This window comes from Pocillopora verrucosa, chromosome 4 (genome assembly GCF_036669915.1).
Source record: "Pocillopora verrucosa isolate sample1 chromosome 4, ASM3666991v2, whole genome shotgun sequence".
Classification (NCBI taxonomy): Eukaryota; Metazoa; Cnidaria; class Anthozoa; order Scleractinia; family Pocilloporidae; genus Pocillopora; species Pocillopora verrucosa.
Window position 1 is genome coordinate 11,329,527 of NC_089315.1, and position 23,037 is coordinate 11,352,563.

General features: G+C 35.9%; 1 protein-coding gene across 2 annotated transcripts; it reads right to left on the reverse strand.

The window, feature by feature from the left end:
- Positions 1 to 1,508: 1,508 nt before the first annotated feature.
- LOC131777411 (golgin subfamily A member 6-like protein 7) lies at positions 1,509 to 22,005 on the reverse strand. Of its 2 annotated transcripts, XM_059093707.2 has the most exons (8): positions 21,880 to 22,005; positions 9,076 to 9,148; positions 6,897 to 7,007; positions 6,362 to 6,430; positions 5,273 to 5,413; positions 4,889 to 4,954; positions 4,644 to 4,706; positions 1,509 to 4,172 (listed from the first exon to the last, which is right to left on the reverse strand). In XM_059093707.2, exons 2-8 carry the CDS (start codon positions 9,118 to 9,120, stop codon positions 2,484 to 2,486), a joined length of 2,184 nt encoding a protein of 727 aa, XP_058949690.2. In that variant the 5' UTR covers positions 9,121 to 9,148; positions 21,880 to 22,005; the 3' UTR covers positions 1,509 to 2,483. The 2 variants fall into 2 exon arrangements, with proteins under 2 accessions (XP_058949690.2, XP_066020975.1); XM_066164878.1 differs by lacking the exon at positions 6,362 to 6,430.
- Between the last annotated feature and the right edge of the window lie 1,032 nt (positions 22,006 to 23,037).

The window sequence follows — 23,037 nt, forward strand, 5'->3', positions numbered from 1 at the left end:
GGGCAGTTGTGTGATAAGAAAACTTGTGCATTTGTCGTGATGAGAATTGGAAATAAGGTTGCGTGGGCTGGAGGTGGGATGGGCAGAGGTCATCAGGCAAACAGTGTCCTTTTTGTTTGCGTGTGTGTGGGCATGATCAGGCATCAAAATTTGCTCTAGCAGCAAAATATTTGTAACCCTCATCTTTCACGATCATTTGCACTATTGTGAAATGTTCCTTTCCCGTTTCTTGATATATTTTGTTTTTAACGAAGCGGCCGTTGCATTTGGTTTTTAACAAAGCGGTCACAATCGTACTTAATAGAATTTCAAGGCTTCATATAGTCTGATTTTCACATATTAATATTTGCGTAGTCACCAAACAAATGAGAGATAAAATCACCAGAAAAGTAAACAAATGGCCATTCACGAAAGCAACGCACCGACCGACAAAGTGAACACATATCGGTTAAAAAGATGGAACGTATGGACCACATGCTAAGCTGTCTCGAATATTGCGCGTGTTAAATATTCGATAGTGACATCTCATTTACATCTGCATCCACTTTTATTAAGTTGGTAAATTTTATACAGACATCACACCAACCAACTCGGGCGCAAAGTGAAAGGCTCTAGGAAGGCTTGAAATTATATTAAGAACGTCTGTGACCAAGAAACGGTCTATTGTGCAAGGAATATTGCACAATAGTACAAATGATCGTAAAAGATGATTGCGGAAAAGCGATTGCGTGACGCTCGGTAAGTTGTAAGATAACATGTTATCACGTATCAGACGAAAAAACCGTAGAAATTCTCATTCTGCATTTTGTACCCGGTCTGCAGTCTGCAGTCTGCATTTTTTTACTGACCGGATGGTATTGCTGTTTTGTTTGAGCGAGCCTCAAGTCCGGACCGAAATAATGGAGGTCGAAAGAAAATTTTAGATCATCTTGACCGCTATGATTGATGTGTTGACTGAATGTTGAAGAGCTCCCGAGAACAAGCACAAAGATTGAGCAATGAATACTTTATACCAACTTAAAACGAACGCAAATGCGAAGCTTGCCAATATAGCTGCCTCTGATGCTGATGCTCTTCTGTGGGGTAACGGCGTGTTTTGAAATGAACCCGCAACGGGTGTGAAAATTTCGGCTTTTCGACTCAAGCTGCATTTTAAGAAGTTCGGAAATGTCATTTAAGGTTATTATTGTTTATAAACTATACAAACATTTTATTTCTTTCCACATGAGATTCTGAGCTTCATCGAAATTCATTTTGACTTTCACTTAGTGGAGAGGGGTAGAATGCGAAACTACTTCCGCTCACGGTCCACAATGCAAATTACGTCCACGGAATACAACTTCCGTTCACAGTCGACGACTTCCGTCAACATCTGTTCCACCACGACACCTCATTCATTACTTTCAGCATGAATGAGCTAAAAATGTAAAAATAAATGGGTAGTCTTGCAGCACGTGACGAATCAAGGCCCGCAATACTCGCTTAAGCATTTCAAGATAATCTAACACTTAAACACTTAGTCGGAACATTCCTAATTTTAGTAGTTCCCAAACACTTTTTATTTTAGTAGTTTATAACATACTAATTATTGCGTCTTCTCTTCCAGAAGTTGCTTCGTCTATAAATGACTTGGCATATTCAGTTACAACAAGTGAACAACCTAGTTAAGCAGGTTCACTCATTCATATCGCCCAAAACTATGACACTGACTTGTACCTTGCATGTGAATAGAGGCTGTAACAAATCCATATTTTCAATAGCTAGTTAACAATCCAATGCTGTAACATCCTCGCTTTTTAGAGTCGCTTTATCTACAATCGCTGATTCCAATTATTGTTTAAAACACTACCTTATCTAGTTTTAGCATACAATTTCAAAACAATAGCAAATACAATAATCATTAGAGTCTCTTAACAATGTCACTTCTGATATCTATATTGTTATGTAGCTTTTAGAATAAAGAAATCGCCATAAAACACTTTGTTTGGAAATCACAATGATATTTTTTTCAAGTGGCGTGTGTATCCAATGCAACATGCATTGCGCAAATTTTGTTTATGTACTGATGGTTCCAGCCTTGAGAGCTGGTTGCAAGTGGTAAGTAAGCCCTGATTTTACTGCTAAGGTCTTTTCAGTTGTTTTCTGGAAGCATCTATAGTCCTCTGACTTTCAGAACTCTCCTCAAAACCCCTAAGCCACTCAATTATTTTTTAACATGAATCTATTGGGAAACCCATCACTGTTGATCAAATTGCTTGGAGTGTCTTGACCATCTTTATGTACATTTTTCATTTTTTCCTTTATAAGTATACTATAAAGTTTTAGCTAAAACAAAGAATTCTCATAATATTAGAAAAAGGGCTCACACTGTTTGTGCCATGCAAAAATTTTAAACTGATTTTAAAAAACAACGAAATCAATGTAGCATGCAGCATCAGCCTACATGATGATAGTGGCAAATGCCTCACTAGATGACTAGAACATTACAGTTCAGCCGGTGTACTTGGAGACATTGCGAATAAGGTATCAATTCGCGCATTCAGATAATCTAAGCTATTTCGTAATTGGGTTTGACCATTTCGCCAGTAGATCAAGTGCTGTTGTAACACTCTGTTGAGGTAACTATGAAGATGGACGGTCTTCTGGTCCTGAATGCAGATAAAGGCGTAATGGTTGTTAACTATTTCGCCTACTTCTCGCATTCCCTTCTCCATCCTCTCTTTAAGGTGATCCATTTGTTGGGCCAGCACCCTCTTCATCCTCTCAACACGATTACTTGCTTCTTCAAACTGTGAACCTTGTTGGGCCACTTTATCCTGCATTGACTCACAACGGTTACCCATCTCTTGCAATTGCGAATCGTAGTGGGTCATTTCCTTCTTCAGCTTCTCTGCACGATTATTCATATCTTGTAATTGCCAGTCGAGCTGGGCAATATTTCTCTCAATCTCCTCTGCCCGTTTATCCATTTCTTTGGACTTGGAATCTTGCTGGGCCATTTCCTTCTTCATCATCTCTCCACGATTATTCATATCTTGTAATTGCGAATCGTGCTGGGTAATATTTCTCTCAATCTTCTCTGCACGTTTGACGATTTCTTTGGACCGCAAATCTTGTTGGGCCATTTTACCCTTCATCATCTCTCCACGATTATCGATCTCTTGCAATTGCGAGTCGTGCAGGGAGATTTTCCCCTCAATCTTCTCTGCCCACTTTCCCATTTCTTTGGACTGCGAATCTTGTTGGGCCATTTTTTTCTTCATTATCTCACCACGATTATCCATGTCTTGCAATTGCGAGTCGTGCCGGGCAATACTTCTCTCTATCTTCTCTGCCCGTTTAACGATTTCTTTGGACTGCGAATCTTGTTTGGCCATTTTATTCTTCATCATCTCCTCATGATTATCTATCTCTTGCAATTGTGAGTCGTGCTGGGCAATATTTCTCTCTATCTTCTCTGCCCGTTTAACGATTTCTTTGGACTGCGAATCTTGTTTGGCCATTTTATTCTTCATCATCTCCTCATGATTATCTATCTCTTGCAATTGTGAGTCGTGCTGGGCAATATTTCTCTTTATCTTCTCTGCCCGTTGAATGATTTCTTTGGACTGCACATCTTTTTGGGCCATTTTATTCCTCATCATCTCTCCACGATTATCTATCTCTTGCAATTGTGAGTCGTACTGGGAGATTTTCCTCTCAATCTTCTCTGTCCACTTTTCCATTTCTTTGGACTGCAAATCTTGTTGGACCATTATCATCTCCCCATAATTTTCCATCTTCCTTGCACTATTTTCCATTTCTATCAATTGTAAATCGTGTTGGGTCAACTTCTCTTCCATCCTCTCTGTGCGATTATTTATTTCCTTCGATCGCGAGTCGAGTTGGGCCATTTCTTGGGTCATTTTCTCCAGGTCAGCTAATCTTCTTTCAAGCTTCTTAATATAGACGTCCATATCTTTAAGTGTGGCAAAAGATACGTCGGCGACCAGGCCATCGCTTGGTTTGGAGACTTTTGTATCATAAGGAGGGGGTTTAGTCTGGGCGTCCTTGTTTTTACCTGCACCTTTAGTTAACAGATACAAAATGGTGAAAAAAGCGTTCCATAACTTGCTGAAGATACTCTGAACATGAAGTGCCATACGGATATGCAACGATTCGCTGGTAAGACCCTGTGAGAGCAAAAAAACAACATATCTTACTTTTTCACAAACTCATACAGCTAGATTGACGAAACAAAATAAGACAATTCTTGTGCTTACTACCTACACAAGTATCTCACTGTTTGGGAGTGAATCCCGAACAAGTCTTGACAATTACGTCCAAATTCAAATACTGAAGCTGCAAATATTTTCATTTTTTTTATTATTGTTTTGGTGCTGACGCAAGCTAAGGTATAAAATGTCCTAAACCCTTCGGAGAGTATGAAACAAAATAAGTGGCACAAAAATATCTTGAAAAACTTAGTGAAAAGAATCTTATGCAATGAGTCAAAGCTTCTTTTCTTAATGGATCTGTGCACTCAACAGTAACAGATCAATGTGTAAATAAAACAGACAGAGAGCCTAATCATATCATTTGAAGAAGGGACATACGTACCAGGAAAACTTAAGAATGTCCCTTACACTGTTAATAATTTTTACCTCATTAAATACAATTGATCCACTCTCAAGTTGATTACAATCCTTTTCATCATCCTCAAACTCCTAGGAGAAAGGAGTAACATTTTATTCGTAAGCATATTTGCATACAAAAAATTATCTATAACAAAGTAAAATAACAAATTAAAATAACAAAGCGTGGAGGTTTACAGTCTCTAACCACGATTGAAACTTTTGGAGTTCAAAACAGTTAAAAATATGATTAAAGTTCATCATATGTTGCATACCTCTTCGTTATTGAAACCAGGAGACGAAATGTCTTTTTCCTCATGGGAATGGGTTTCCTCTTCAGTCTATATTAATAAAAAAAAAACAGATTAATGTCTCACGAAAACAACACAATCCAAAATCGGCAAATAAAAGCAGTTTGGTCGCGACCTTTAGTCGTGATATTCCGTTTCAAAACAAGGTTACTTTAAAAAAAACTTTCCCATATTCCCACAATAATGAAATAAGGCATGGTTTGAGGAAGTGAACTATCGAAGGTAAATGACTGAAATAAGTAGCCTTGGAACAAGTACCTTATTTTGAGCCCAAAAAAAAAAGTTACGATGAACAATCCTATCTCCTTCAAGTTAGCTAAGCAACACTGTTTCTGGCAAATATTTTACCTCACTGCATAGTTCAGGCGAACCTTCGAGTTGAGTGCAGTCTGTATCATCCACCCAGGATTGGTCTGTTAATCCACATCCCTCTTCCTTCTCTTTCTGAGTACCAATTTTAAAGTCTTCGGAATGAGAGTTTTCTAGGTTCTTAAAGTGTAGTGGTTTAGTGTAGTTTAGTGTAGGATCACTTAAAACGCCTTTCATTCGTGTCTTTTCGTTATCTCTCTAAAGAAGTAAAGTTAGTCCCGCGTGCAATTAAAGTTACTAATCAGTGTACATTGTAATAGATTTTCTTTGCGAATTTATGTGTAAGACGTAAATTATATATAAGCAGTCTTAAAACTGGGGTGAGAAAGTTAGATCTGTCGAGAACAATGAGTGAAGTTTGTGGAGCGGACCGCCTTTAATGCACATCGTAGCTTTAAATTGTAATATTTGCGATTTTATTTTTCTCTATTGCTCAGCCTGTACTTTCACTCAACCTCGATTTTGTTTCTTCTCAAGTCAGTAATTATTATTTTAGTGTTCCCGATTTTAGTGTCCCCAATCATCATGCTAAAGTATTCATAACACCTAAAAAAATTCTTAATTATCTTATTTCCACGGTTGGCAGAGTGCACAAAGGAATCTCATTTAAATTTCAGTCACAATTATCGTTTCGATGCGCCACTGAAAGATGTCATAGTATAAGGCGTCAATTATACGTGACATCAGCGCTTCTCGTACTAATAAGCATAGGTACTAATTGTCTTTTGTTGGTAGAGACGGCGGTGGTTCGCACCATTATAAAGCTGAATCACCCCTTAAGGTCTCCAATCCCGATTATGGATCATAATTTAAAATAGAGCCTTCTACAAAATAGCGACCGATATAAAAAAAAAATTAAATCGGCAAAAAATGGTCTTAGACTCAGTTAATGTCAAGGCACGTCCGAAGAAAACACATACGTTTGCATAAGGAGATAAAGCATAGCCCTGAGCTGTAAGGATGTCTGTCTTTCTCAGACGCCATTTTGTTGAAGGGTCAATGACGAGACATAATAGAAAACAGTTTAATTAATATAAAAATGGTAGCTTTTCTGTATAAATTGTGTACCTCTTCGCTTTCGTAGTTGGAAGTTAGTATGTTGTTACTGTTCTCATTGGCTGGGTGTTCCCCTTCAGCCTTTTTAAGACAAGAAGGAATGAATGTTTCACCAAAAACTTAGAATACACAATACACAAATAAAATTATTTTCCATGCTGTTATTCAAGTCTTTCTTTCTTAAGGTCTCTCTCGTATAGAGCATTCACAGTCCTTTATCAATCCTCCCATTTTGAGCTTTGTGTTGCATTTCACTCCATTGCAACGCTATCTTCTGACCTTTTCCATTTTTGTAATAGCCTCCTAAGAATTTCCTCCTTGCGAGTTCGATGAAATACTTCGTGCAAAACCAATACCACATATAAAAGACTTATATTCAGTGCGATGACCAAAGAATTGTGGAGAGCCGAGTGGTTTCCCATTACATTTGATTGACAGTGAGAAGAACCCTCAACATATAAACCTTCGTTTAATCCCAAAAAATTAAAATAAAAATATAGTTTCTCTGGATCATTTAAAGACATCTCTTATTTTAGAGGAGGGTTACCTTACTGCAGATCTTTTTTTTCTCCAGAGGTTCTTCTGTCAATTTACATTGCTCATCACCCTCGTCACGTTTATCACATTGCATTTCCTTTGGATGAAACATCCTCAAGTCCTGAAAGTAAGGAATATGAGAAATTAAAATTTCAGTCTAGTTCTCAAATCCATTCATCTAATTTCATCACAACTCAGTTCTTAAAATCTAGATTTAAAAATTACGAGTGTACCGGTTGTCTAAAGAATAGTTAATAAGTCTGGTCAGTCAACCACGTAGGCTCTCAAAATAAACAAGTCATTGTTGATTCTTATTACAGCGAAATATTTTTGCTATATACTTAATCCTTATTGACCAAGCTAAGAGAATATAAACTCTTTAACTTTCATGCAGACCCATACAAATCTGGCAAAAGAAGACAGTAGAAAAAATGCACTTTCGAGCCCCAAATTTGTCTAAGGTATAGGTAAGTGGACTTCCTTTTCTTTGTAATTTGGTTCATAAAGTGTTGACTTCAGCACTGATCACACAGGTATATCGTCAAAATCTGTTGCACTTAAGAGTCTGATTCAAAGATATAAAGAGAAGTATTGGTCAGTGTTCTCATTGTTTTGACGTCCGTCAATTTTATGCCAAAAGCACATCAGTATAAGGGTTTGCAGCCAATGCTTCTCGACCTACGTCTCAAGCAAATAAAAGATGCTAATTTTAATATCTGTGAGCCCACAATATGCCATGAATATTGTTCAGAGGATTCTTTGGTGCAACAACTGTCACTTCACATCTCAATGTGAATGTCTGCTATAACAACAATGCACTAGCGCAGTTAAACAATTGCATTAAAGGCTTATTAAATTTAGGACCAAATGTCATTACATTTAGGACTTGATTATATTTAGGTCTTGATTATATTTGTGGGGTTGGCGAGGTTCGTGGGGTTAGTGAGGTTGGTGAGTTAGTGAGATTGGTAATACTGGTGAGGTTGGAGAAGTACTGGTGAAGCTGGTGGTGTTAATGTGGTGTTTGGTGAAGTTTGTGAGGTTTGTAACGTCAGTGATGTTGGTGAAGTAGGTGAGGATGTTGATGTCGATGTGGTTTTGTTGGGTTTACATTGGTGAGGTCTGTGAGGGTAGGTTGCACAGTTTATGGTGAGGGTAGGTTGCACAGTTTGTGGTGAGGTTGGTGAGTCTGGTGAGGTTAGTGAGGCGGGTAAGGTTGGTGACCGTAGTGAGGTTAATTGGGCTTCTGAGGTTGTGGTGAAGCTGGTGAGATAATGTCAGTATTAATGAAGTTGGTGAGGTCGATAAGACTGATGAGGTCGGTTGGGAGGGTGACGTTAGATGATGCTTGTTGGTGGGGCTGGTGAGGTTAATTATGTAAATACAACTGAGATTACAGTGTGCTAATAGGTTTGTGAGACTGGTGAGGTTGGTTGGGTTGCTGAAGTTGTGGTTAGGCTGGTGAGGTCGCTAATGCATTAGTGAGGTTGGCAGGATTGGTGAGTCTGGTGAGGTTGATTGGAAGTCGTGGGAGCACATCATATTGCCTGAATTCTGAAATTGGGGTAAAAAACCATCAGCTCAACTAAAACCCACATCAATTTCACACTTAATTAGTCTAATAATCTCAAATGAAATTGTCAAGTTTGTCAAGGTTTAAGAGGTTAGTGAGATGATTTGGTAAGTTCAGTGGGTGATTGGAGAGGCTGGTGTGAGGTTGAATTGGAAAGTATAAAGGTTGCATGTTTAACCCTTTAACTCCCAAGATCTTATTAGTAATTCTCCTTACTGTCTGTCATACAATTCTTATGATGTAAATTTGGAGAATTTGGTATTGGATCAATTAGTAATCCCCTAATTGATATTATACTTTATTCTTATCACTTCTATGCTTGATATTGTATTGATATTGTAAGAAGAAATTCTCTCTTAATCACTCATGAGAGGTAAAGGGTTAATTTTTTAGGCTGGTCAGGTTGACAGTGGGGATAAATTTGGAAAGGTTTGGTTTCTTGCTTCGAATTCAAGAGAGGGAATTAAATTGGGCAAACATATGGGTACATGCGTGGGGTAAAGAAACAGATTTAACTAGAAATACATCACATTGTCTTAAATTAGTCCACTACTTCCTTGTGAGTATATTACTAGAGCTATAGCCATTTAAATTTAGAAGATAGCTGACAGCTTACTTTTTCCTCTTTAAGGGTTTGTGTTCTTGCAAGGTATGAAGTCATATATAGACCTGAATGAGTGAAATCTCCTCTGTAAAATAACAAAATTAATTCATATTATGAACTTGAACAAACCTTTATTATCCTCTTGGTAAGGTTAATGCTACTGAATAAAACTGATTATAATTTTCAAATCAAAATCAAAGTAACTTCTCTTAAGATCAATCTTATCAAAACTTCATTTCTTACCCAGACCATTGAAGGTTAATGTCACCCAAACAGAAACATCATTCCCCTTCCTCTCCCCCCCCCCCTCCCCTTCACATTACAACATGTATTTATGCTAAACATTAGGATCTTCTGTGGGGAGGATGATTCTTTCAAACAATTTTCTTGAAGAATATAGGAGTATGTCCATAATTAAGTCTTGCCCTCCATATCATTAGAATGCAACACATGCTGAGACTACACCCTCTCATGGGTTGCCTTGGGTTTTCGTTTTAACCATATCATTTTACTTGATAGGTTAATTATCAGTTTCTTTAATGTTTCTAGAAACAAGAAACATTGAGGTTTATTACTCAGGCTTCCTGTGGAATGCCCGAGTTATAAATTGGGCTTCATTATTATTTTCTGTCTTGAGACACAAAATGTAGTCCAGCAAGTAAAGTACATGCGCTAAGTATACATTTTCAGTTACGAAGTAAGAAAGCAACTATACGATGCTATCGATATTGTTCTTCTTTGCAAAGAGCTTTTGAATCACTGATATCTGAAGACTACAAAAACTTCATATTAACAGTTGGGTGCATTGCTGTTGCTATTTATTGTAAAGGTGACATGGGATTTCAAATACTTGATCCTCATGCAAGAGATTTATATGGTAGAGGACATCCCCAAGGTACTTTTGTGCTTTTAGAAGTATCATCATTGAATAGCTTGGCACAATACTTTAAGAGTATACATAACAATGACATGTTCAAGGTAAAAGGGGTGAAAATCAATGAGGTCCAAAATGGCATAATTTGTGAAAACACTATGTGTGAAATTAAAGAGTTCAATCAAAGTTGTTCAGTAGCCATTTACTCTATCTGTTATTCTCAAATGAAATCATCCAGCTATTGGAATTCCAGTACTTTATTATTGTAAACTATGACAAAAGGCTGTGTGATCTTCTATCTGTAAAAGAAAATTTTTCAACTAATGACTTGCCAAAAACAATTGACGTTTGTGGAAATGAAGTAAGTTTACTAGTTTCAAATGAGTATACTGTGAAGTATTGTCATGTACGTTACAAAGCAAATCAATTCTTGAAGATAGTATTCTAAACAATGAATATACAGGGTTTTTTATGAGTTTTGAATCTTTTTGTATCAGTTGTATCTTAAAATGCACAAATAGATCAAGTATCTTTATTCTTTGTTAGTGTATGCAATGAAAGTCACATACCACCAATTCTGAGTTCACTAAATGCATAAATGGTATACCTTCACTTGTTGATTTATTTGCCAAATTCAAAGTGAACATAGATCTTCAGGACAATACACAATACAGTTTGTAACATGTTCATGTAAAAATGTTGATAGAAATGAAAGAAAAAAGTTGATGAAAATTCAGAGAAATAAACAACACTATCTGAAACAATAGAACCATCTAAAAAGAAAATGTTATTAGATAAACAGCAAATAAGGGATACAGCAAACAAACATGATAAAAACTGAAAAAGTTAAAAAATACAAAACAATGCAATGTGCTCAGAAGAAAAATGACCAGTTAAACAAAAAAGCAGAAAAATACAAAATAATGGATGCTGCTAAGAAACAAGATCTATTACACAAACAAGCAGAAAAAGACAAAATAGTGGATATTGGTAAGAAACAAGACCTGTTAAACAAACAGGCACAAAAATACAAAACAATGGATCCTTTAAGAAAACAAGAATTGCATGAGAGATGCAAAGAAACATAGATAAGAATATAACTTAAGACTAATTTATTCAACAGTTCAAAAAGAAAGAAGGGAAGGTCCATACTATGTATGTTGTGTTTGTAATAGAGCACTTATAGGAAATCAGTCTTAAAATTGATTACAAATAGTTATCTCTGTCAGGATCTTTAGCATACAAACTTCATTTGATGGAAAAAAATACATTGTAAGACTTTCCACTCTAAAGCCATGAAAGACAGGCTCCCACATCAAGCAGTTGCAAACGATTTCTATGTGGATGACGTTCCAACTCAGCTTGAATCATAAAAAATTAGAACAAATAATAATAGCACAGCAAATAGTATTTGAAAAATAATTGTTATGCCTGTAAAGGACAACAGAGGAAAATTAAAGGTGCCATATGCAAAGTTCCAATTGAATGTGACCAAACATGTAACATATTTCCTCCTCCTCCTGAAAGATCTGGTATTATCCTAGCTTCTAAAATTAAAAAGAAAACTTCAATTCAGGGGACCAGAATTCATAATGACAGCATTGCCCTTGCGAACTGAATTCCCAGTTTTCTGGGAATTCCTAGGAATTCCTAGGAATTCCTAGGAATTCTCAAAAATTCCCAATTATGCAAATGACCCTTGCAAACCGAATTCCCAGTTTTCTGGGAATTTCTGGGAATTCCTAGGAATTCTTAAAAATTCCTAGGAATTCCTAGGAATTCCTAGGAATTCTCAAAAATTCCCAACTATGCAAATTAACTCTGATTTAAAAAGCTTGGAATTACTGGGAATTTCTGGGAAAGGAAGACTCCAGTTTTGTGAGGACTTGGAATCCCTAGGAATTCCTAGGAATTCTCAGCTTTATTTGAGGCAATTTTAATACCCTGAGGTCCACATAAATTCTAAGAAATTCTCAATACCTTGAATGTGAAGGTTTTAAGAAAAAGAGTAATTTCAGAGGCTTAAAACTTTGGCTCAATAAAAGGTATGCTATACAAAACTTACCAAGAGATATACATACATGTACATGTTTATAACTTAAAGATCATGAAATTTATTACTCAAACTAAGTTTTAGTAAATCTTGACATTAATATGGATTTTCTCATGAACCAGCTGTCAGTTATGTTAAATGGAAATTGCCAACTTCCACAATAATTAACAATAATTACATTGTTATCTTACTTCCCTAACCTACATTACTGGTTGCCTTTGTTAGAAAACCTTGGAACAGTCAAGCTCAGTTGCCTCAAACGCTGTCAGAGACTTTTTGTTGACAATACTTTTAGTAGAAATTTCATGCCTTAGACAAACAAATTCAACACCTAATTAATCTTTCTTTTTTCATGATTGTTGTTGCTGCTTTTTTTTTTTTCAGTTTTTTGCTCTATTTTCATGACTAATTGCTGTAATTTGTTTTGCTGTTTTTATTCTTACAAAACATTTTTGTAAGAAAAGGGGAACATTGACTACCTCTGTCCTGTCTGCATGCCAAATGTTTGCAAAGTGTGTGGATGATCCACAAGTATTGGAACTCTTACAAAAATGTTTTGTATATGTTCCAATACTTGTGGATCATCCACACACTTTGCAAACATTTGGGCATGCAGACAAGACAAAGGTAGTCAATGTTCCCTTAGAGGAAAAACACCTTTTATATGACGTCTTCAATTTACTTTATTTGAAACTCTGATCTGAAAATATTTGTCAACAAGACTTGTTAGTAGTGAGAAGTACCAACCAAGTTTCCTTTCATAACTTAATTTCTTAAATGTCCCAATCACTGGATCTCCCAAAAAAATATTACATCTTTTTATTTTTGGTGCAAATTACAAGTTCTTCTTTATATAAAAATGAAAAGTGATAGTCACACTTCAATAATAACAGCTCTTAAGTTTACTTGTTGTTCTTCTCTGTCTGTCAGCTATCAACAAGATTGTTTTATACTTCGGGCAGTGCATAACTATTTGTGGACCAGAGTTCCAACGCACCTCTGTAATTGCATATAGCTACTCCTGTCTCTTGTACAAATGTTTCTCCTTTGTAAGACGCACTCTACTCTGTTGTCAATACTGCTTTAAGTTCATTGGAAACGACTGACTGAGGAATCGAGATGGCGGTGTTGGAACGTGTTGCTGAACGCTTGCTACGGTCAAGCTTTGTAGATTTAGGTACTGGTACACTGGGATCATCTATGTATCTCTTATACTTCCGAATGTGGTATCCTTCTTTTATAAGTATGAGGGTAAAAGACGATTTGTAGTCGCATTCAAAACTGTGATTGGCTTGTGTTATTTCTCACCTTGGCCATTAACACAACTCAAGTGAGTTTCGAGTCTTTGTTTCCTCGACAACTTTCGGCCACAAATCGTGCATTTGTAATACGATCGATTCTTTTCGATTATTTCTACATAGAGTGAGCTCACATCTTTATTTGTATCACCAAGCTATCCATCTTCTAGAAGCAGAGAACCGGTCGGAGAAGTCAGAATAAAGTTAGGCGCTTCTCTTAACACTGCAATCGGCAAGCCAGCGGATTCACTTTGCTAGCCAATTACAAGTCCTAAAAGATCCACGTGATCATGCCCGTGATCGGAAACAAAGAAGACTCCATTTGGCGCTCATCTTTGAATGTACTTTGGATCGGTTGATCGCTTTTCTCAACTGTTTTGCTTAATATAACATTTCTAAAGATAGCTTTTATTGTGGTTCAATGGGAAAACGAGAATAGCGTGAGTGTTGTAAAAGAAAAGAAAGTCGTTGGCGCCGTGGAGTTAAAAGAAGGGACAACAGTTGACATATTGACTGGTACAAACAAGGGTCGAGTGGCCATCTGTAAAGCTACGATTTTGAAAGTTTGTGGTGAGTAAAAATTGCGATATTCGTTACGTGATCAAAATCTTATAAAAGAATAGATGTAGCGGGTTGAATTAAGCTTACGTAACGCTCGGCGCAACTGAAACTAGAATAATTCTGAGAATCGAATCGGTCACTTGCATGCCGCAGTTTCTTAAGCTTATGCTTTACAATGAAATAAACCTATCAGTAAGGTTTAAAGATTCCTCTAGTCACGTTTGGGAACATTCAAGATTCATAATAGGAACTGTTATTAAACAAACCTTAGTACATAAAGAAGCCCTCCTTGGTAAAAACAAAATAATGTATTCAGCCCTTTTTTAGTAAAATCCATGAGAGAGATGTACTAACTCCAATATAAAAGTCACTCAATATAGCAGAGATTTCTCAATTTGAGAATCCAATGAATGCCCTTTTCCTCATAGCCATCTTAAAAGCCTGGTCTGAGCTTTAAATATACATATTTTAATATATTATTTTTTTTCAAATTCAGATGTCAAGGAATCCAGATACAAAATGGTCAAGGTTCTTGTTGACAACCTCATTCAAGACCAACTCATTGTGAGCCCAGGAAAAAAAATACAAACAGTACAAACAGCAGCTAAGTTTGCAGTTTAGGATAACTTCATTCTAATATATTGTTACAGTTACAACAAGATTTTAATCAAAAAATCAATTTTATTTGTCTGTAATTAGCCCCTTCACTCCCAAGAGTGCTTGGTTTTCAAATATAACTTAAGATATTGTATTTTATGGAAAAGAATCAACAGATTTTATTCACAATTTGTGTCAAACCAAATTTAATGATTGATTAGAACTATTTTATATGAATAGCTGTAATTGAGGATTAATCCGTATGAAGTTTTCAAGAAAAGAAAAATAAATCAAATCCCATCCTAATATTACCACACATTGATGTTATTTAATCAAAAATATTTTACATGTAAGCCTTAATTAAGCTTCTAAATAAATTTCATTGAATACTTGAATTTTAGCTGGGTTTTTTTTAATTTAAAGTATTTATTTTATATCATTAGCCTCAAATTTTTGCTTAAAATTCCCAGTAATTCTTAAACATTCCCAAAAATTCCAAAAAATTCCCAGAAATTCCCAGAAATTCCCAGAAATTCCTAGAAATTTTTTAGATTTACAGCTTTTCAGGGAAAGTCATTGGTTCTCTGAGTTGGAATTCCTAGGAATTCCTAGGAATTCCAAGTCCTGTTGGCTATAAACTTGGAATTTCTGGGAATTTCTGGGAATTTCTGGGAATTTCTGGGAATTTCTGGGAATTTCTAGGAATTTCTAGGTTTTTAGAACCAGAGTTGTTATGGTTGGGAAATTCCTAGGAATTCCTAGGAATTCCCAGTCCGAATTTACCGTGAAAATTCACACCTTTATTCCTAGGAATTCCTAGGAATTCCTAGGAATTCCTAGGAATAAATTCCTAGGAATTCCTAGGAAAATCCTAGGAATTCCTAGGAATTCCAAAAGCCATTTCGTAAGGGTAAATCGGTTAAAAGTCAATAACCCTTTATATAACGATATATATAGATTGATTGTACAAATATTGGTACAGCTCTTACAAGTGCGACACAGAATCAGCTTACTGACATCACTACACCACCTAACTCTCCTACAAATAAATTAGAAAATGCATCTGAAAATGCAGATGATTGTATTAGTCCAAATTCTGAGATATCCCAGCCAAATTCAGAAGAAATTAATTCTGACACACCAGCAAATAGTAATACAGAAACACTGGGTCCTTTAAATGAGCACAGGTCACCTGTCAGTGAGACATATTTACAGTCTGTTATTCCAGATTATCCTGTTATTATGGAAGAAGATAATGCAAATAATCCTAGTACAGGAAGAGAAATTTATAATATTGCACCTGGTGAAAGTAAACTCCCAGTGTCTAATGACTGATAAGCAAAGTGAAGAACTAATGTATTCCCAGTATTTTTTCCAAAGGGTAGATTTGGCTATACTGCTGTTAGAGACATTAAATTGTCACCTAAGTAAAGTACTTTAATACAAGATTGTTACTCTACAGTGGATGGTTTTCTCCTACATGTAATCCAGGATATTTTTTTTTTTGCACAGTTCATAATCGAACAAAAAAAAGTATCTGACAGTATTAATATTGCTCTAGAGAAAGTAACATGGTCAGAGAATAACAGCATCTCAAGTAATGTCGAACACACAAATTCTACAAAATCCTAAATCTCTCAAGATTAAGCTTACTTGTTTCTGAGACAAATTCCAGGTTCTCCTCCTTACTGGCAAAAATTCATGTATGAATTAGTAGCTATGGTGTAGCAGCTTGGTATACCTGAACATGGTTCATGACATTATCATATGCTGACCTGAGGTGGCCTGAATTATTCCAAATTATAGTGAGAGCTAATGGCACAAATATGACAAATGAAGAAGTAGATGCTTTGTCATATGATGAAAGATGTACATAGACTTAATTCTCAATATTAATCCTGTTATAGTAGCAAAGCACTTCCAATACAGAGTAGAAACTTTTTTCACAACAGTATTTCTGACTGATGTGAATCCAAATGGTAAGATTGTATACTATATATGCACTGAGTATTGAATTCCAAATGAGGGGCAGTCCTCATGTCCATAGTCTCATTTGGATGGCAGGCTGTCCTAAATTGTCACACGATACCAAAGAAGCCTATATGATCTTTATTGAAAAGCATGTACAAGCATTACCAGACAAAGATAAGGATGCTGATTTTCTTGAAATGATGAAAAATATCAAACACATGACCACAGTAAAACGTGCAGGAAGTATATAAAAATATTGCATGTAGATTTAACTTTGGCCAATTTTTCACAGAAAAAAACTATTGTAGCTGAGAACCTTTACCAGATGACATGGACAAAGAGATGAAGGAACAAATATTGATGAAAAGAAGACATACTTAGTCTGATAAAACAAAAAAATAGACCAGTCTCTATTAATCCAAGCAAGGCAGATTATGATCCATCCTTAACCCCACATGATATATTTGAACAACTTGAAATTGTACTAGTGATGAATATAAAAGTGCTTTGCCTATATCTCCTGACTCTGACTATGAACTACATCTTAGAAGACCAATAGACAGCTATTTCATCAACGACTACTTCATTGCTGGTTTAAAGGGATTTGCTGCCAATGTAGACTTGCAACCTCTTTTTAATCACTAGAAGAACCAGACAAATATTTTCATCATCATCTGATGCTTTACTATCCTTGGAGAGAAGAGAGTGAGTGAACTTCTTGGAAATGAACAGACTTACATGTCTAAATTCTATGAGCCTGCATGAATTAAGTCCAGACTATGGTACAACATAATAGAAACATTAATTTGAACCACTGATACTGAGGCAGTTGTAGAAGCACTTGAATTGTTAAGAAGCAACAATCACAGTGTACTTCACTCATATGATGTAATTAATGACCAAGAAAATGATGATCTACCGTCACAAATACAAAATGATAGCAATGGCTCAAATTAATCATTTAATAACCAAATATCGGACCATCTGGCTCCCAGTGCAGAACAACAACCTGCAGGTGAAATAACAACCTACAATCAACCAATAGAAATATCTAATGATGACCTAGTCGACAACCAGTAAGATCACTGAACACTCAGCAACGCAAAGCATATGACATAGTATTATCATGGTGTAGAAACCAGATTAAAAGTATGAACAGTTTAAAACCAATTGAAGTTCAGCTGGTCCATTTATTTGTAAGTGGGGGAGCTGGCAAATCTCATCTTATTAATACGATATGTCATACTACAACTAGAAGTTTTAGACATGTCACCAACAATACAGAACAACCAACAGTACTTGTGATGGATCAGACAGGTGTAAGCTCCTTTCAATTCATACTGCTTCAGCAATACCAAAAGAAACAGGTGACAATGTTCTACCAATGTCATACCAAAAGCAAACACAAAAAAGAATGTCTGACTATCAGAATCAAGGTTAATAATCATTGATGAAATTTCCATGGTATCAAACACTACTCTGCTACATATCCACCAGAGACAAAAAGAAATTTTTGCTACACCAAGTAATCAACTTTTTTCAGGATTAAGAGTAATTGTTGTGGGTGATTAAACCCTTGCGAACTGAATTCCCAGTTTTCTGGGAATTCCTAGGAATTCCTAGGAATTCTAAAAAATTCCCAATTATGCAAATGACCCTTGCAAACTGAATTCCCAGTTTTCTGGGAATTTCTGGGAATTCCTAGGAATTCCTAGGAATTCCTAGGAATTCTCAAAAATTCCAAACTATGCAAATTAACTCTGATTTAAAAAGCTTGGAATTACTGGGAATTTCTAGGAAAGGAAGACTCCAGTTTTGTGAGGACTTGGAATCCCTAGGAATTCCTAGGATTTACAAACTACCTATAATTTAAGAAGTGTGGAACTCTTGAGAATTTCTGGGAATTGAATTTGAGGCAATTTTAATACCCTGAGGTCCACATAAATTCTAAGAAATTCTCAACCTTGGAACAGTCAAGCTCAGTTGCCTCAAACGCTGTCAGAGACTTTTTGTTGACAATACTTTTAGTAGAAATTTCATGCCTTAGACAAACAAATTCAAAACCTAATTAATCTTTCTTTTTTCATGATTGTTGTTGCTGCTTTTTTTTTCAGTTTTTTGCTCTATTTTCATGACTAATTGCTGTAATTTGTTTTGCTGTTTTTATTCTTACAAAACATTTTTGTAAGAGTTCCAATACTTGTGGATCATCCACACACTTTGCAAACATTTGGCATGCAGACAAGACAGAGGTAGTCAATGTTCCCTTTGAGGAAAAACACCTTTTATATGACGTCTTCAATTTACTTTATTTGAAACTCTGATCTGAAAATATTTGTCAACAAGACTTGTTAGTAGTGAGAAGTGCCAACCAAGTTTCCTTTCATAACTTAATTTCTTAAATGTCCCAATCACTGGATCTCCCAAAAAAATATTACATCTTTTTATTTTTGGTGTAAATTACAAGTCCTTCTTTATACAAAAATGAAAAGTGCTAGTCACACTTCAATAATAACAGCTCTTAAGTTTACTTGTTGTTCTTCTCTGTCTGTCAGCTATCAACAAAATTGTTTTATACTTCGGGAAGTGCATAACTATTTGTGGACCAGAGTTCCAACGCACCTCTGTAATCGCATATAGCTACTCCTGTCTCTTGTACAAATGTTTCTCCTTTGTAAGACGCACTCTACTCTGTTGTCAATACTGCTTTAAGTTCAGTGGAAACGACTGACTGAGGAATTGAGATGGCGGTGTTGGAACGTGTTGCTGAACGCTTGCTACGGTCAAGCTTTGTAGATTTAGGTACTGGTACACTGGGATCATCTATGTATCTCTTATACTTCCGAATGTGGTATCCTTCTTTTATAAATATGAGGGTAAAAGACGATTTGTAGTCGCATTCAAAACTGTGATTTGAGGATTAATCCGTATGAAGTTTTCAAGAAAAGAAAAATAAATCAAATTCCATCCTAATATTACCACACATTGATGTTAGTAATTAATCAAAAATATTTTACATGTAAGCCTTAATTAAGCTTCTAAATAAATTTCATTGAATACTTGAATTTTAGCTGGGTTTTTTTAATTTAAAGTATTTATTTTATATCATTAGCCTCAAATTTTTGCTTAAAATTCCCAGTAATTCTTAAACATTCCTAAAAATTCCCAAAAATTCCCAGAAATTCCTAGGAATTTTTTAGATTTACAGCTTTTCAGGGAAAGTCATTTGTTCTCTGAGTTGGAATTCCTAGGAATTCCAAGTCCTGTTGGCTATAAACTTGGAATTTCTGGGAATTTCTGGGAATTTCTAGGAATTTCTAGGTTTTTAGAACCAGAGTTGTTATGGTTGGGAATTGCTAGGAATTCCTAGGAATTCCCAGTCCGAATTTACCGTGAAAATTCACACCTTTATTCCTAGGAATTCCAAAAGCCATTTCGCAAGGGAATGTATCAACTTCCACCAATTCAAAGAAAACTTGTGATTGATGAATATAAAAATACTGTTTATGATCTATGTCATCTGTGGAATCTTCTGAAAATGAAAGAGTTAACTGAGATTATGAGACAAAAAGATGACCAACCATTTACAGAGTTATTGAATAGATTTACAACTGCTTCACAAACTGAAGAAGACGATAAAGTCATCCAGTCAAAGACCTCATTTTCAACAAATGCTAATTATACCCATCATAACAAGATGCTAATTACACCCATATTGCATATCTTTTTAATGAAAATGCTCCTGTAAATCAAGTTGAACATAACAATGTGCATCTTGAGAATTTAATTACACTGTTACATTAGACTTGAAGCTGTAGATCAATACCCATCAAATGTCACAAAACAAGACATTGATAGAGTTTTAGCAAGGGGAAGATCAGAAACTGGTAGACTTGACTCTCAAGTTTTGATAAAAATGAATTCTAGAGTGACGTTAACTGCTGGGCATAACTGGTAAATGATAGACTTATTAACAGACAAATGGGTACTGTAACAAAAATTGCTCTTGACCAAAATAAAAACAACACATGTGTTGTCTATCTAAAGTTTGATGACTCTCAAGCTGTTGTAAAAGCTCTAGAAGTACAGATAACTATGCTGGAGAAAACAGTGCTGTACCTATTCAACCAGTATTAGCTAGAATTACAGTCAGATCAGGAAAACAATCTTCACCAGAATTACAAAGACTACAATTTCCTATGACACTAGCATGAACAAGTACAGTACACAAAGTACTAGGACTGACATTGAATGAAGTTGTAGTCAGTGCGATGTTGTGTCATTAGAGGAAGACAGATTGGTGGAACAATTACTTTTCATAGAGAAGGTCTCACTCTCATGTGATGGAAACACTCTATTAGTTACACATATTAATTAGAAACAGAACAATAGCAACCATGTTCCAGTTAATTATAATCTGACTGACAACAGGGTAACAGTTGTCAATTTGAAAAAAGAAAGAAAGTGGACTCATTTTCAATATGTGTAGATCAAAATAGATCACTGACGATGCTAGTCTGAGTAGATGTTTTCAACTTATTTGATGCATTACTTTTAGAATAGCTCAAGTGGTGACATGGATATATATAAAGAGGATATACAGGAGGAAGACAATACTGCATGCTCTTGTTTTATCAGTGCTATAGTTATTTTAATGTTCTTGCCTATGATATGTTAAAATCGACAAGCACAAGAAAGTCTTCAATCAATTTGTCTAATAATCAAGATAAAACTTTAAACTTAGCTATTTATTTTACTGCTCTCATAGTTATTCACAAACAAATCATAAATTTCAGGTTAGTTCGGTGAGCCAGAAAAAAAAATAGGCATTAAAAACTACATAAATTCTTTTATAGTCATGCTCGCTGAATTTTCTTTGCTTTCAACTGTTTCAGTAGTAGCAATATATTCGTCCCTGGATGGCTTGACTTATCATTTTTGAAAACAAAGAGGGATCAGGAGAACCAGGTGAAGTAATCAACAGCCCCTTAAAGGGATTAAGAAAATACTGTTTAATGAATGCCTCGCGTTTCTCTTACAATCGTGTAAACCAAGTAGGCAAAATCAAAGAAATTACTCTATGCCTATTATTTTCATGTCTCTTGAAGTCCTATCATGGTTTCGTGAACAAAATAAATTTTACCTTGACAGCTAAAATTTCCCTGTTTTTAATAGTGTTGCGCAATTTTTTGATGCATGATTTCCGGGGATTGCAAATAGCGTGACTTCCTTACTCGCTGGTAAACCCAACACGCGAACAAAAACTTACGAGTGGAAGGCTATTGAAAAACATGACAGCCTATATGTTCCTACCCAATACTATCAATGAACACTACTACTCGATATCGGTGATAAATTTCCTTACGTTTACGATGTCAAGTAGTTTACAAATACTGATATCTTGTGTTTTACCGAAGTCCATAAGGTTAAACCGAAGTGCTATTGCAATGACCGGTAATTACCTTCAGATTACACGGGAGAAGCTTCTTTGGTCAATAATCCTTAAAAATGAGTCGACTTTGTAGCTGCTGAGGTGGAGATAAAGGAAAGTCACGTTTTCAAAGGTCAATGTCCCTGCTTCCTTCGGTTGTGGTGCACATCACTATAAATATTAGGGGTTTTCCCCTATCCCATAATGCCTATGTCGTGTCTTTTGAATAAATTTTTCGAATCAATATTCTTTCCTTTTCAAAGGTATTTTCTAAAGTTGCCGTCAGTCTACCCGGATAAAGGATATGCCTTAAACGTAAAAGTTTGCTTTCCTTTTACTTTCGGTCTAAAGTTTTCGTTAGAGATTTATTATGGGAGTAGAGTTTAGGAGGAGGGTCATTTTCCAGCACACCGTCTCAGTCACTGTCATTTAAGATAAAGTGGATGACGTTTATCTTGTCCATTTCGATGACACCTTTGCCAGCGGCAAATGGCAAATACTTATTAATAGCGAAAATTAAATTTCCTATTCAGTTCGTTCCGTCTGTGTCACTTCGCTGGTCGTAGCAAGGAGGCTTGTGTGCCTCAGTGAGCTATTTAAACTGAACCGAGAGAAGGCCTTAGTGGGTTCAGCAAAGTTGGGCAAGTTTCATCATGGAAGTGAGACAAGATTCACCCCATAATTATCTCTAGAGACTCTATTTGGGGGTTGGAAGTGATTACATAGACTCCACCACAAGAACACTCCCAAAAAGATAAAGGAAAAATGTTCAAAACGTGAATGGACTCTATTTGAACCGGCGCCAGTTAGCCTAACTGTCCCAGGAATTCAATTAGTCAACGGGCGTGATAGTCAGAGCAATAAAAGTGAGAGACTTCGGAAAGGTCACCTCATGCTTCTCACTCGTTAATCGTTTCATACGTGTAGCGTAGAAAGATTGTGTTGTTAGGAGCCGATGTAGATGTGCGACTCAGCAGGCTGTGAATACTCCTATGAAGGTCGCACTCTAGAGTTGGTTCCATAGACGAGGGTCGTTTATTCGGGACACTTCGACTATTTTTTTTATACATATTTCTTCGAGACTTGTCTTTCATTTTTTCCTTTTTTGATAACATATTTTTTATCCTAGAGGGGTTCAATAATTGTGCGATTAATGCCCTCAATTGTGGACAAAAATCACATTTGATCG